This window comes from Cygnus olor, chromosome 4, assembly GCF_009769625.2.
Source record: "Cygnus olor isolate bCygOlo1 chromosome 4, bCygOlo1.pri.v2, whole genome shotgun sequence".
NCBI lineage: Eukaryota > Metazoa > Chordata > Aves > Anseriformes > Anatidae > Cygnus > Cygnus olor.
The window spans coordinates 71,598,627-71,612,436 of NC_049172.1; the positions used below are offsets into that span (position 1 = coordinate 71,598,627).

The 13,810-nt window shown below is 48.3% G+C and overlaps 1 protein-coding gene across 10 annotated transcripts in view; it reads right to left on the reverse strand.

The window, feature by feature from the left end:
* Positions 1-13,810, reverse strand: part of REEP1 (receptor accessory protein 1) — a 64,997-nt gene that overhangs the window by 19,110 nt on the left and 32,077 nt on the right. For all 10 annotated transcript variants that reach the window (XM_040556429.1, XM_040556439.1, XM_040556437.1 and 7 more), the window contains exons 5-6: positions 13,369-13,482; positions 1,743-1,911 (exon numbers count right to left, since the gene is read on the reverse strand). In XM_040556429.1, coding sequence (XP_040412363.1) covers positions 1,743-1,911; positions 13,369-13,482 — 283 coding nt within the window. The remainder of the gene's footprint in view (positions 1-1,742; positions 1,912-13,368; positions 13,483-13,810) is intronic.

The following is a 13,810-nucleotide window of genomic DNA, read 5'->3' on the forward strand; positions in this document are numbered from 1 at the left end:
TAAGGGAGATGGGACAGAGAGAGGTCTCGGAAGATTTTGCAAATCTGTGTCAATTTCATTAAAAGAAGAATTAAAACCAAAATCTCAAATTTTTCAGATCAAAAAAAAACCTCTGATAAACACTACACTCTGTTTGAAAAGTCTACGAACAGATCGATTTTTCAGAGATCCACTTTGACATTTCCTCCTGCAGTATGGAAACCAGATCAAAATCAGAAAATTGTACGTGTTAAGAGCTGAGATTGCTGCCTTGAGAAAAAAAAAACAAAAACCTACAAAGACTGCTCTACACACCTGGAATTAAGGTAAGTAAATTATGCTTCAGTTGTGCCATTTTGTGTTATTTGTTTTGTGTTATTTTGCTCTAAATTATATGTGATTTGGTTTTAATCTTTATTTTTTGAGTAGAAGTTTTCTATTCTGTGTGAATACTTTACCTTCGGACTGATTACTACAAGTGAAAGCAAAATTTGCTACGTGCACACAAGACCCTACATAAATATAAAATGAAACCACTGCAAAGCTGCAATAAAATTAGCTGTTTCAGTTTACCTATAAAGAAAATGTATTCAACAGATGATGCTAAAAAGCTGAAGAGAAGTCTATGAGCTATAATTCTCAGCATCTGTAAAGGGCTTGGAGGATACTTTTTAGGAAGGAAGAAAACCCCATTTCTAACACTTTCCAAAATTAAAGCAAACTACAAGGGGTAGAAATCTACACAGGCTTGAAACACAGTGTATCTCTGCATGGGCTTCAACACACATACGCTGAAACTTTTAAATTTCAAATTTACCAGCCCACATTTCAAAAACTATCAAGATACGCCTGCAACTTTGGTTTCTAACCCCAGCAGCCGAGTTGCATGATCTTTGGCAGTGTCTGCGAATTCCTGCTTGGGACAACACTCCATCTCTCAATTTTTTAGCAGAACTAATCTGCACAGTCATCCCCAATTAAATGTTTCGGATCTGGGCTCACTAAGATTTCTTTAACTGAGCTTGAAATAAATTTTCACAACCAAATCCTCAGGAATGGATTTTATTCCCACCATGCTGCTACTTCCCTTTGTTCCTTCAGAATCTGAAAACAAACCTTTGCTTTTCAGGGACACTTGCTTTCCATAACAGCGCGTATGCAGACATCCTTCATATTAAAAATAGCCGTCAGACCTTGGCCTCTGTTTCTAGGAGTGCTTTGTACAGGTTTTATGTCTCAGTAGGCTTCATCAGTGATGAAGTTCTTGACCTAGAGCTGTTGAGGGACAGCTACTGTACAGTTCAGAAGAAGGAGTGGGACTAATTCAACCCAGATATCCATTACAACTTGCATTTATGTTTAGATAGCATAACAGAGAGAGGTTGTATCACCATATGGAGGCTCTGATGATAATAATGACCCTTGCCCACTACTGCGCATTCTTACCCCTGCTTTTGGCACTTCCATAAGCCCCTCTCTTTGAAAACCCACCGCTGCTTGCACTTCAACTTTACAGCTCAAGTTGCAAAGACTGATGCTGGCCCCCTTGCGTGCTCACGTCCAGTCCTTGATGCCAGCCAGGAATAGCAACCAACAAACGATGATACTGTTCTCTCTTAAGTGTACAGTGTGCCTGTGTCCTGTGAGTTCTGGTATGTGCTGCCTGCGATGTCTGTTTCTATATATTGCTGCCAACGGCATGACTTCATTCAGCTGCGTGATATTCCAGACAACACACCACTGAAAATAACGCTGGCACTTACCTGAGCTGCCAGTGCCTTCCGATGCACTTCTGGATGGTTTTGGCTGGCTCTGTTTGCTACTTGTTCGTACAGTGACCGACGGAGGAACAGTGCTGCTGCTGTCTCCACGAATGGTCGAGAGATCCTGCATGCTAAAGCTCCTTAGTCTCTCGGACAAGGCTCCCTGTCCCTAGTTAAACAAGCAAGCAAATAACACACACAAAAATTAGATTAAACAGTGCATTTTGAACTTTTCTCCTCCCTAGCTCATTGAAATCCATCAGGACAATAGGAAGAGAAAATATTGCCTGGTCCAGTAACCTAGAAAGGACATAAATGGGTTGTCAAATGCATTATTTCATTCTCTTTGCCCTTCTTTTTGCAGTGATTCTACACACACATTGTGATCATTCAAAATTTTGATGGACAGCATCCCTGATTCTTCAATGCAGTCATTTGAGCTCCGAGCAGCCTTGGCCACATCTGAAGGAGCAGGATGTTGCTGAGTCTCTCTAGTAGGTACTGTTCTTCGTTAATATCTTAGATAAAGAGGTTCTTGGCTTCAGAAATGCAGTTTAATGGTCTACATCAAAATAACTTCCTTTTAAAGGTAATCCTCCATGATGTTTGCCCAGCAGTTCTCAGACATACAGAGAATTTCCAGAGCATGGAAAATTTGAAATTTTAAGGTAATAAAAAGTTAAATGCAAAGAAATATTTTGGTGCTTTTTTCATGCAGCTTAAGGAATAAATAAACTCACACCCTATTTCATTTCTTCTTAGACTAGCTCTCAATCAAGAAACAAACATATTCCTTGGTGAAAGGAATATAGCTGTTCTTTCTAAATGACGGTTTACTTAAAGGACACCTTATATTGAAACTACATCCTATCAAAAGGTTGGTTATCAGTGCACATCTTCTTGAATTCTGTGATCCTCATACAACACAACTGCCACAGAGCAAGAATGCCAGAATTACAATCAATACCAAACCTATCTATCCTTCTCTGTTGGCTGCATTAGGTGATATTCAGCGTATAAATAACATAACTGATAAAAAGTACACTTGGGTTTTAGTTTTACACAGAGCCTGGCTCTAAAATTATTTCTGGTAGTGTCAATTATGAAAAATTCAGTGGGTGTTTTGACCGAGATGAGATCAGAAAGTCTGAAGACAAACAGCAGTGAGGACTGCCCTGTTAAACAAAAAATGGTCAATGCACGTTGTAGCAATTCACACGCTGCCTTCACTTGGTGATTGTCGGTGGCTATGATTCTGTGAACTCGTGCATAGCCACCCTATTCACAGTTCTGATTCAAAGGCAACACAAGACATCCTACCCCGCAGTACGACTACAGCAGACAGATCCCTGGCAAGAGACAGTTGGGAGCAATCAGACCACCAAATAATATTTTGCTGCTGCAGAATGACTGGAGCAGCACAGCCAGGGGCTTAGCAATCGATAAGCTGCTGTAACATGAGCGCTGTATTCCTCCTGCACTACCAGCTCAAGTGTCAGCAGCACGCCAGCTTTTAACCTCCTCCCAGCCGCTTTGCTCAGCCAGCTCGCCCAAATATTACTTAATTCCAGAGGGTGACTGATGGATGTGGCCATGAGTCAGACTGGAGATGAGATTCGTGCATCAGACCAACCTGGCAGGGAAGGTGACACCAAATGTACGATTTTGCATTGAAAAGGAAGAAGTTATACTAATATTCTCGCATTGCAACTTGAAATAGAGTGGCATAAAATGATCAAAGGCCCCAGAGAGAGTTTTAAAATAAGGACCTGATACACGCCTGTCTTTTCTTGATTTCTGCTTTAATTTTACCTGAGCTCGTTACAGCAAGGACGAAGGCTGCTTATCACACGGGTAACAGCAAATATTACCGCTGCTACCGTGCCGTGAAACAGCTTGTCCAAACCTCAGAAACAGCAGGAATAGGAATGGCTTAGGCTGAGCGATGACAGTGAACACGTGAAATCCTGCTCACTTCCCTTCCAGTCTTCTTCTTTCAGATTTTTGCACCTTCAGACTTTGCAGGAACAGGCTGGATTTCAATGCTCGTAGGGCACAAAATAACAATTCAATCACAATTCTTTCCCAGTTGCCACATTTCTACTTGAGCCCAAATGCAAACACAAGATCCTGAGGTTACGTCTACACTGGAGGTCTGAGGCATATTTACAGGCACGTCCATGTGGACTTGGGCTAGTTTTATCCTAGTGAGCTAGCGAGGAGTAATACCACGACAGGTCAGAATGATGAGGATGAACACGAGCCTCACTCTCCCCGGGCACAAGACTTCCTGCCTAGACTCAACTTCCGCCTCACCCATCTCTCCTGTAGGACACGGTCCATCCCCACGTGCACGGCACTTCTGACCCAGTATTTCGCCAGGCAGTGAGGTTTCGGTGGCAACAAGTGGGTGCAGGTGTGTCTTTCTTCCCTGTTCACTACAGGGCATCCGCTACCAAATTCATCTGATCTTCTGGTCCCTAGGAAAGCTCATCCCACAGTGGAGGTAAGGCAGGAGCTGAAAGTGGACCTCTGTAGGGTTCCTTCACCTCTTCTGCCAGGACTCACCAACCTCATCGTACACGGGACAGTTCTCTCTTTGCTTTGGTTTTCTCAGGGACAGGGGCAGAGAAGGGCCAGCCCTCGATGGTACTGAACAGGACAAAAGGCAAACAGTAAAAAAGTGCTATCACCTCCTAGTAACTGGTATCAGTTGGTATCAGCCTCACTCAGATGTGATCTACCAGAGATACTAGGTCATCGCCCACCAACACGTGGCCTTTTAAGCTGCACAAGCTTCTCTGGGATTCTAAGGGAAGTTAAAGCTCTCATCCGTCTGACATAGTAATTAAGCTAAAACTAATTTAGGTATGTCTCTGCCTGCTTCAGTCACAACAGTAGCTGTAGTATAGGCATACCTTACATCTCACACCTAGCACATTCTCTCTCTCCTTATTTTTGCTTTAAAGAGTGGGACAAAATATCCAAATAGTGAGCTTTCAAAGCAAGCTAACCTGCGTGCTACCTTCCCCTAACCGTGGCAGACTTATCTCCAGAAGCGATGTTAATCTCTGCACGCCCAGGCCACAGACACCGACCCAACCAACATGGTTTGGAAGGATCAGAAATGTTGGAAGGATCCAAAATCTGAAGCCAGTACTGCGACAGGTACTCTGAAAGGCACTGCATCAGAAATAGCTGGCGGTGTCTTAATTACTTGGCTTCTATAATTAACCTCTGCACTCGCATTTGAAGTGAAACCTTTTAGAGGGAGATGGACTTAGGAGTCTGGAAAAACTGGGCTTAAATACAGGGGGATTATTCACAGAACTTCCTCCACATATGTAGGTAGCTTTAGGTAGGCTCTAGGAAAATGAACCTAGGCACATCATTTTAAAACCTGCTGTTTATATAACAAAGTCCCATTAACTATGATCCAAATATAAACAAACAACAGTCTCTAGATTTTATCATACCGTCAGTCTGACGACCTGAAAGAATTCTGTAGACATTATTTAGGCTTCAAAACACATGTAGTAACTAGATACTCCATTTTGCTGCTGTAACAGCGTGGGGAAGTGACACAAATCAGGAATCAAAAAGCGTCAAGTCATACAAGAGAAGCTTTTAATATGCTCAGCGTTAATACAGGAGGGCGCCCTCTGGCCTCTCGCATCTTAGCATCAGCAGTTAATGGACAGGCAAGGGAACACTAAGCCAAGCTCACTGCACTTCCAGCACAATACTAACCCTGCTAATGGTCTCTCTTTGCTGGAACTGTGGTTAGCAGATCTCCTTCCCAGCAGCAGATGTGTCTGCATGCATACGACAGCCACCAGCCCGCAGATATTCACTGCGAGGTGTGGCACGCGCTCCCAGGACATGCTTGCAGAGACGCTTCTCCACCTTTGAGCCAAGTCCTGGCCTCGCTGGCTCCACCTCAACCCCAACCACGCTAATGGGATCGCAGCAGTGGCAGAGCGAGGCTCCCTTTTACCCATCAGCGAGAAAACAGAAGCAAACACGGCAGCTCGGCCACCACGGTAGCAACAACCTGAGTTAGACGGGTTTTCCACAAACACAGCTCCCCGCCTGGCTGCTGGCATCTCTCTGATTGCCAGCAGAGGACTTGGAAGGCGTTTTGCTGATGTGAACAAGGAGAGGCTTTTAGAGCACAGCACGCAGGATCTACCTACGAGAAGCAGAGCAGACAGCGTCTGGCCTCAGACCAACCTCAGCTGAAAACAGCCCAAACTACTCCTACGGGGAGGCAGATGTTGGTTAGAGGTCAACAGAAGCACTCAGCAGATTACCTGCCCTTTTTTCTGGTCCAAATACAAGTGCAAATGAAGTAGCTGAGAGACCTAGCAAGGGAAAAAGAGAGCGAATGTGGCAACAAACGTACACGCTTTGACAATGAGATCTGTTTGAAGCACAAGTAACCGAGGTGAGACGTGAGCACGAGGCTGGGCGCTGATGTACAGGGACGCGCACACACACAACAAGCAGGGACACCCACCTGTGCGCTACACCTCTGAATGTAGGTTCTCCCTTCCTCAGCTCTCCCAGAGAGATGAAGAAGCCACTCCACAACCCCAGCTGACAGGGTGTAACCTAGCAAGTGCGTGTAAACAGTTCAGCAAATTATAAAAGCAACGGGCTGCCGCTCTTTGCACTTCACAGGCGCTTCCCACCGGAGAAACCCCCAGCGTCTGGCCACCTCCAGACTTAAAATCATTAAGGACAGAGCGTATTTATGACTGATTTAGGCAGGATTAGCTGAAGGATGCTCAGCAGTCATTTTAGACCCGGTGACTGAAGGTTCTTCTGCGAAGTAGGGCAATGCTCATGCCCAAGCTTATGGTGCCTACCTGCAGAAGGTCCCGCTAAGAGCAAACCCACCGGCTTTGTGGGCTGAAGGGGGCAATTTTTTTCTGCCACTGTCAAACCACACAAACGCAAATAACCTACAAGCAATATCCTTACGGCCAGGGCCTGCATGCCACGCCTGGCTGAGAGCAGCTACGCACTTTGGGGATGTCAGGCAGGACTAAAGACTCCAACGGAAATCAGCTGGCTTTAAAGCTGATGGTGGAAACTTAATTTCATCCACCCTTTTTGTTTGCGTAGTCCATTTCCTCTTCTGGGAGCTGCTTGTTGCTGTCTCTCCCAGCCTGGGCTCTGTATAAATTTATTGTTTGGTCCTGTGCGTTCACTGGCTATTGTCTGCTCCTCGAGATACCGACGCAAGAGCCAACGAGATGGAAAAACTGGGATCAGCTGCTTGGATTGTAGCTCTGCGTTGAGGTGTTATTGATTTGGGGGGAAGTCAGTTTCTTGAGATTTCGGAGTGAAAAATGCATTACACTGTGGCAGGAACAATTCATGAAACAGTCATCAGTGGCACCACGTTTCAAGAAAGCCGTGTGTTATTCCCCTTTGATGGTTTAATATAGTTCAGCCAAGAGATCGCTGATTTTGGACCCCACGTGGAGATCCTTTAAAGGATGCTATTTTCAAGAGGAGTGTGCAGATAACACTGACAGGTCCACGGAAGTTTCTCAAACTCTGTACTCTGAATCACTCCTGACCTCTGCAGCTCTTGGCCCTGTTACAGACCAGAAGCAGCACTAAGCAGACTGGACAGAAGTGTCCTACGACACACTTGGTGAGCAAAGAAACACTCTCCCTGCAAGCAGTGGGATCTCATCGTTACGAAATCCCGTTACGAATCCCTTCTCTGACAGGGATGAATGCTCCCTGCCTCCCTCTTTCCCAGCTGAAGTAGAAGTGCAGGACTCCACTGCCATGGCACAAAGGCAGCATCTCTCCCCAACAAGTCTGGGCTTCAAATTCCCACCGTAACAGGCTGTCAGTCGTCATGGGAAGTTAGAGCTAAACGCTTCTGACTTTGGGCAGTTGCACTGGCTGCATCAGCCAGGTACTAAAAACTAAGGAAAAGGTGCCGTTTGACTGCTGAGGATAAAATCCAAATGATCATCTTTTTTTTTTTTAATCTCCTGGCTTAAAAAACAGCGAAAACACACAGTGAGGCTTTCCGATAAATTTCTTGGGCTCAGGGAACCTAAACCAGCAGAGCTGCAACCCCCATGGGGTGGTGAGCCCAAGGGTGGGAATGGAAGCCAGGCTGCCAGAGCACTCAGGTGGCTGCGATTTGAAGCAGTTTGGGACCTGCTGATGCTGCACTCCTGAGCGTGAAGGAGGTGGACGTGCGCACCGAGACCCTCCCACCTACATCTGCACGCCTGGCCCTTCTACCAGACACGCAGGATGACTGCTAGCTCTGGCAGCACCGCAAGCCCTATTTCCCCACGCATGAAAGGCTCCTGGACGGTTTCTCAGACTTATTAGGCACGAACGGGCTTTTCATCGACACCAGTCACGCGTGCCTGCTCCCTCCACCTCATTTATCGTCTCCTGCCGAGGCTCAGTGCCCACTGGCGCTCCCCGTCCCGAGGGCAGGCTGCACCAGGGGGCACACAGCGCGCCACAGCACCAGCTGCTGTGCCAGCACTCCCTGCCCTACACACGGGGGGGAAGAGGAAAGGCCGAGGAAGGTACGTTATCAGCAACCCTGGCCTTGTGATGGCTGCAGGATGTTTTCTGCAGCTCTCCTTTTGAAGAGCAGAGTTGTGACTAGTTGGAGGTGGTTAATGAGTTGGGAGCAGGATTTTGTCCTGGGGGAAAATGGCACTGACCTGTTTGGCTGGATTCGTTTATCCAGGGTGAGGAATAAGGGAACAGGATTTGGGAAAACCAGGACCTTAGGGAGAGGGTCTGTGAGCTGGGGAGAGTGTAGAAGTGGTGATGGGAGGGTTACAGGGACAAAGGAGGCGACGGCAGGGTTTGGCAGGCTCTTGGGAAGGGAAGGAGGGAGAGGAGCTGGAGACGGGGGACAGGGCAAGGCAGCGGGTGGTGGGAAGCTCAGGGTGATGGGAGGAGGATGAGCAAGTGCCGGGGGTGGCGACAGCGAGGGAGCACATACGGGTGTGCTGGAGGAGGCTGATGCTGCCTTGAAACCATCAGTGCCACTCCCCACTGCAGCCGTATGTGAGTCCCAGATGCTCACGTCAGAAACCTGACCGCTGCCGACAAAAAGCCCGTTTGTGCCCAGGGCTCCAGCTGATGGCTCTGCTGCCCCAAAACCGAGCTGTAACAGCCCTGCCGCTGTCCTGCTGCTGCCGCGATGGAGGATGGGAGGGGAGCTGCTCAGACCCCAAAGCAGGTTCCTCTTCTGCTCGTCCTCTGCTGCCGTAAGCTGAGCTGGAAAGAAGGTGCTCAGTGCCCAGAGGGACCGGGAATGGCTGAACGAGCTGGAACTAATTGAAAACATGCAAAGAGCAGCAGGATTTGCTGCCTGGTCATCTAATCCCGCCACTTAGCACTGACCCACTTGAAGTCACAGCGTGTGACAGGATGACCAAGCAACGAGGACAGGATTACGGAGCCCCAAATGAGATTACGCTCTCTGGAGGGGCTGCTGGGGGCAGGGAAAGGATCTGTGCTGAGCGCCTACGCAGGGGTAATAAGACCAGCTACCTAATGCTCTGTCTGCTGGGAGAGCATCAAAAATAGATTCTCCTGAGAGAGAGAAAACGCCCAAGTGAGCCAGCTGGGCAGACTCGGGGTACTTGGGACACTGACAGCTCCTCAGCCTGTAAAATGACCTGGCACCGGTTGGTGCCAGGGTTAGCACAACTGTGACTTCCAAACAAACCAGCGCAGGGGAGGGGAGCAGAAGGAAGGGGAAGGGCAAGAAGCCTGCACTTGGCTAACTACGGCTGTTGTTTAAGACAGAAAGGGGAAAGGGCCGGGGGATCAGAGATAAGGAGCGTGCACGTGGCTGCGCTCAGCTTGCAGCCCCTTAGCCCGGGATCAATGTACAAGTAGCAGCCTGTCATATATAAAGCGCAGTCAGGGAGCCAGCCCCCCCGTGTTGCACTGGGGATAAGAAGGATGAAAACACAAGCCTTGAGCAAAGATCTAATCACCACAGAGAAGAGATCGTGATGGATCTGGACCACTGTGACCACAAGAAGATCAGTTACTGCAGCTCAGACAGACAGGAGAGGGCAGGGCTATGCACGCTGGGAGACGTACCTCCAAGAACTTTAGATCTAAGATCATTTTAGATCATTTTAGATTTAGATCCTTTAGATGCCTTTAGATCCTTTTAGATGCCTTTTTTTAGATCATTTTAGATGCCTTTAGATCTAAGCTCATTTACTGAGAACAGGCCTGTACAGAGCACGCTTTCAGCCCACATCTCACTGTGTATTTGCCAGCAGAAGATGCCTATTTGCAAAGTCTAAGGGTCCATTTCTTAATATCAAAGAACATCCTTTTCCTCACCCGCTAATCCGAGTGAAGTAGGAAATAAGAGAGATCCTCAATTTGCTTGCTGGTAAAAGCCATGTTTCCCCCAGGAACTGCAGGTACTCAGTATGCCTGGATATATGGTCATCGCCCTAGGTCCCAATTTTAACATGTTGGCTTGTTAAAGGCTGAGACCCGGCGACTCTCTTCAGAGCTCACTTCCCACTCCACACCCCACACTTACCACAGGCTAGCTGGATACCCTCAAACCTCGGCACGGGGAAAGCCAGGATAAGGCTTACAAATAGTATTCTCTTTCCCCCTCCCCGGAAACTTTTCCCAGAGGACAGCACTGCAGTCTTACTTGGCATCTGTCGGCTCAGAGTGTTTTCTAGAGAATTAGTCCTCTAAACTTCGCTCACGCAGGATAATCTCCCTCTGTTACACCTCTCTCTCAAGTGGGCAAGGAAGGGTGGTGACATACATTCGACAGCAGCTGAAAAGCTGAGCAACAGAAGCTGTTCCCACCCGTACCTTCTTGGAAACAGCACGCTCCGCAGCAGGGACAGCTACATGGAAACACGTCCACAGCTGACCCACCGTGCTTTACGTCCTGAATATTCGAGGAGCCCAAGCTCAGCAGTTCTGTACTGCAGCACATCAGGCTGGAAAACAGCCGTGCGACTCTCCCTGCCCAAAAGATGGCGATTTCAGTCCGAGGAGGGCAGGGACAGAAACTGTCTCAACAATTCCTGACTACTGCACCGTGAAGAGCGAGAAGGTATTACGGGTGTGGTCCCGTGAGCAGCAGAGCTGAACTGCCTCCTTCCCACCACCAGGACGGGGGGATCTCGCTTTCCTTTCCTCCAGCCACACTCCTCACGACGCAGTTCGGTCCCGTCCCTTGCGCTGGCTCAGGCTCTCATGAGACGCACTTGTGGACTCTTTCACTCACAAAGAAAACCAGAACTCCCTTTCTTTCTCTTTCTGGATTAGCTTTATGATACGTTAGAGAGAACCTGAGGAGGTCCAAGCAGCTGGTGCAGTGTGACCCACTGCGAGTAGGAGCATTGCCCCATTTGGGAAGAGGAGAGCTGTTTTTTAGCTCACCCCGTCCCTGGAATCGCACCCTGAGGAGCACAGAAGCAAGCAACTTGCTGGAGGCCACATGCCGAAGTGGTGAAGGAAGTCAGGAGTCCTGTTTTTCCTCAGGTATTCGCGGTCACTTAAATCTCAAGGTTGAAGCAAAGACAAGAACAGTCCTCGCTTTGGCGTAAAAATAAATTATTCAATCCAACGACTACCTCTCGCTCATTTTCCCATCCCCAAGGTAGTGTGCAGGAGAGACTCTTCTGGTCCATCACAGGCAGCAATATTTTACCTGTTTTCTCTCCGGTTAGGCTGGCAGGTGTGCCATATAACAGTACCACAGGAGTCACAGCATGGGTTGGTTTCTTCCAGCAATGAAAGGGAGCTTCATTATCTCAAGCAAAGCAGCAGCTTCCTTGTACCCTGGGGGGTCTTCTCCCTTCTGCCCAGCCTCCTGCTGCCACTGGAGCTGCATTTCACGGCAGTGAGAATCGTAAGAAATACGCCAGAAAAGCAGAACGAAGCGGAACGGTAGGAAATAAAACTGTGGTGCTGGCTTTTGTTTCAGGCTGAAGAGCCGATGAAGACTCTGCTTCAGTCCCGAGACGAACAGGTGGGCACTGTGGGCCTGGGCACCACCGAGCTTTGCATGTTCCGGGGCTACCCAAAAAGGAATCGGTTTCTTTGGGATTCACACATTGTTTCTCACTCTGTCCTGAAAGACAGCTCTAGCACACAGAGTCTGCGACACGTTGTAGGAAGCAAAGGCAGTGCTGCAGAACAGGCTTTCCCAGAGCCTATTTACGTCCATGGTGTGACTTCTTCAGGTTTACCCAACAGCACTGAAAGCACTGCTGTCACGGAGGTATCACACAAATGTTGTGGCCTCGGGCATAAAGCGCACAGCTTCGCCTTAGCTCCACGTTTATCCTAGCTTTCAGTCCGGGTTTGGATTAGCCAGCAGTCCCTATTTAGCAGAGCCTCCCCACTGAAGAGCAACAGCTCAGAAGAACCGAGCCAGGCCTGACAGCAGGGTAAAGAGAGGCAATTTGGGGCTTTTCTTTGGAACAGTTTTTGCATATCCTTGTCATCCTATCTGTATGTGGCATATCCCAGGGGCTCCCACTTCTATAATGCCTTCAGTTCAACACGCTTAATAGCCTGCACGTATTTAGCATCCCAAGGATGTATTACTCAATTTTACAGGAGATAAGGCCAGGAAATACTAAATGATGTGCCCAAGGTCATACAAAAAGCATTTGGCAGAGGAAAACAGTTTCCTTCAACTCCCATTCATGAGTTTTTCCTAATATCAACATGAATCTTGCCCGCATGTTTCTACCGTCCTTTTGCAGGAGGCATTGTATTTGACTGCACAGGAACTCTATCTTTTATACAAGTTTTGCCCCCAAAACCTCAAAGCACAGTTGCTATAGCTGCACGTCCACGCTCAGCCATGGTAATCCATGGCCAGAGAGCAGAACCACCAAACGCAGTTATCGAGTCCTCGCAGCTTGTATGCAAAGAAAGAGACAAAAGCTGCTTTCTGGTTCTGGCTCGAAGCCAGGAACAGAGCACAGGATACGCCTCTTCGGATGAAGCCACTCTTCCAAAAACACCTAATGCCACGTCCCATTCACTCCTACATAACCTAAGCACGTCTCCAGAGAATTATACACCAGGTATGCCATGTGTAAACCTTGCAGCCTGTCGGAACCTGAATTAGAGCCCAGTAGATGCTCCAGATTTCTCAACAATTCAGCGTAACAACTGACAAACTGCAGGGCAGGCGGCCTTTCCCTTCCCCAGCAAGGTACTGACCAAAAAACTATTCCCCACACAGGGTGCTGTGTCCACCTAGAGTCAGCATCTTCCATGCTCCTATTTTGGCAATGAAAACGAAGAGCTGTGATGAACAGCATTGCTATCACTGTCACCTGGGTACTAAATGGCGTGGAACATATAAAAATTCAGCAGAGGCCTGAGGCAGCCCCTAGCCTTAATCCCGCATTACCACACTTACTCAAGTATCTTTAGCCCAAGAGGCGCCTGTGTGGCTGGTGATGGGAGACCGGGAGGCATGACCAAAACCAGCAATAGGATCCCCACCACCGCTGCATCTCCCCCTCCACACTGTGGCTGCCGTCGGCAGTGGATGCGGGTGAGATGCTAACGCCTCCACCCCGACCCACACCCTTACCTTGGAAGCTGCCATGACAGCTGCCGTGGCCGCGACGTTCAGGCCCCGCTTCCCGAAGTGCACAAGGGCATCGTAGCTCCGGTCTTTTGCCTGGACGAGGCAGTCATCGATCTCCTGTCACAGCAGACAACAAAATAAACAAACGAACAAAAAAAGCACACGAGGGACAAAATCAGAGTGGTCCCAGCCTCAGATTCTCGGCAGGGCCAGGTCATCTGTCATGGAGGTAGACGTGCTCCATATCCCCCACCTTGGCTGGAGAGTTCAGAGCCAGCATTTGCAAAGAGGAAGGGTTTGCAGGGGAGTAGAAGCTTCCATTTCAGCCTTATTCTGTGAATGGAAGATCAGGACCCAAAGCTGGGATATATTTGCACAATGCAACCACCGTGCAGAGGTCCTGGAGGCAGGACAGACACATCCACCTGGGCAGAATGGGCCAGGC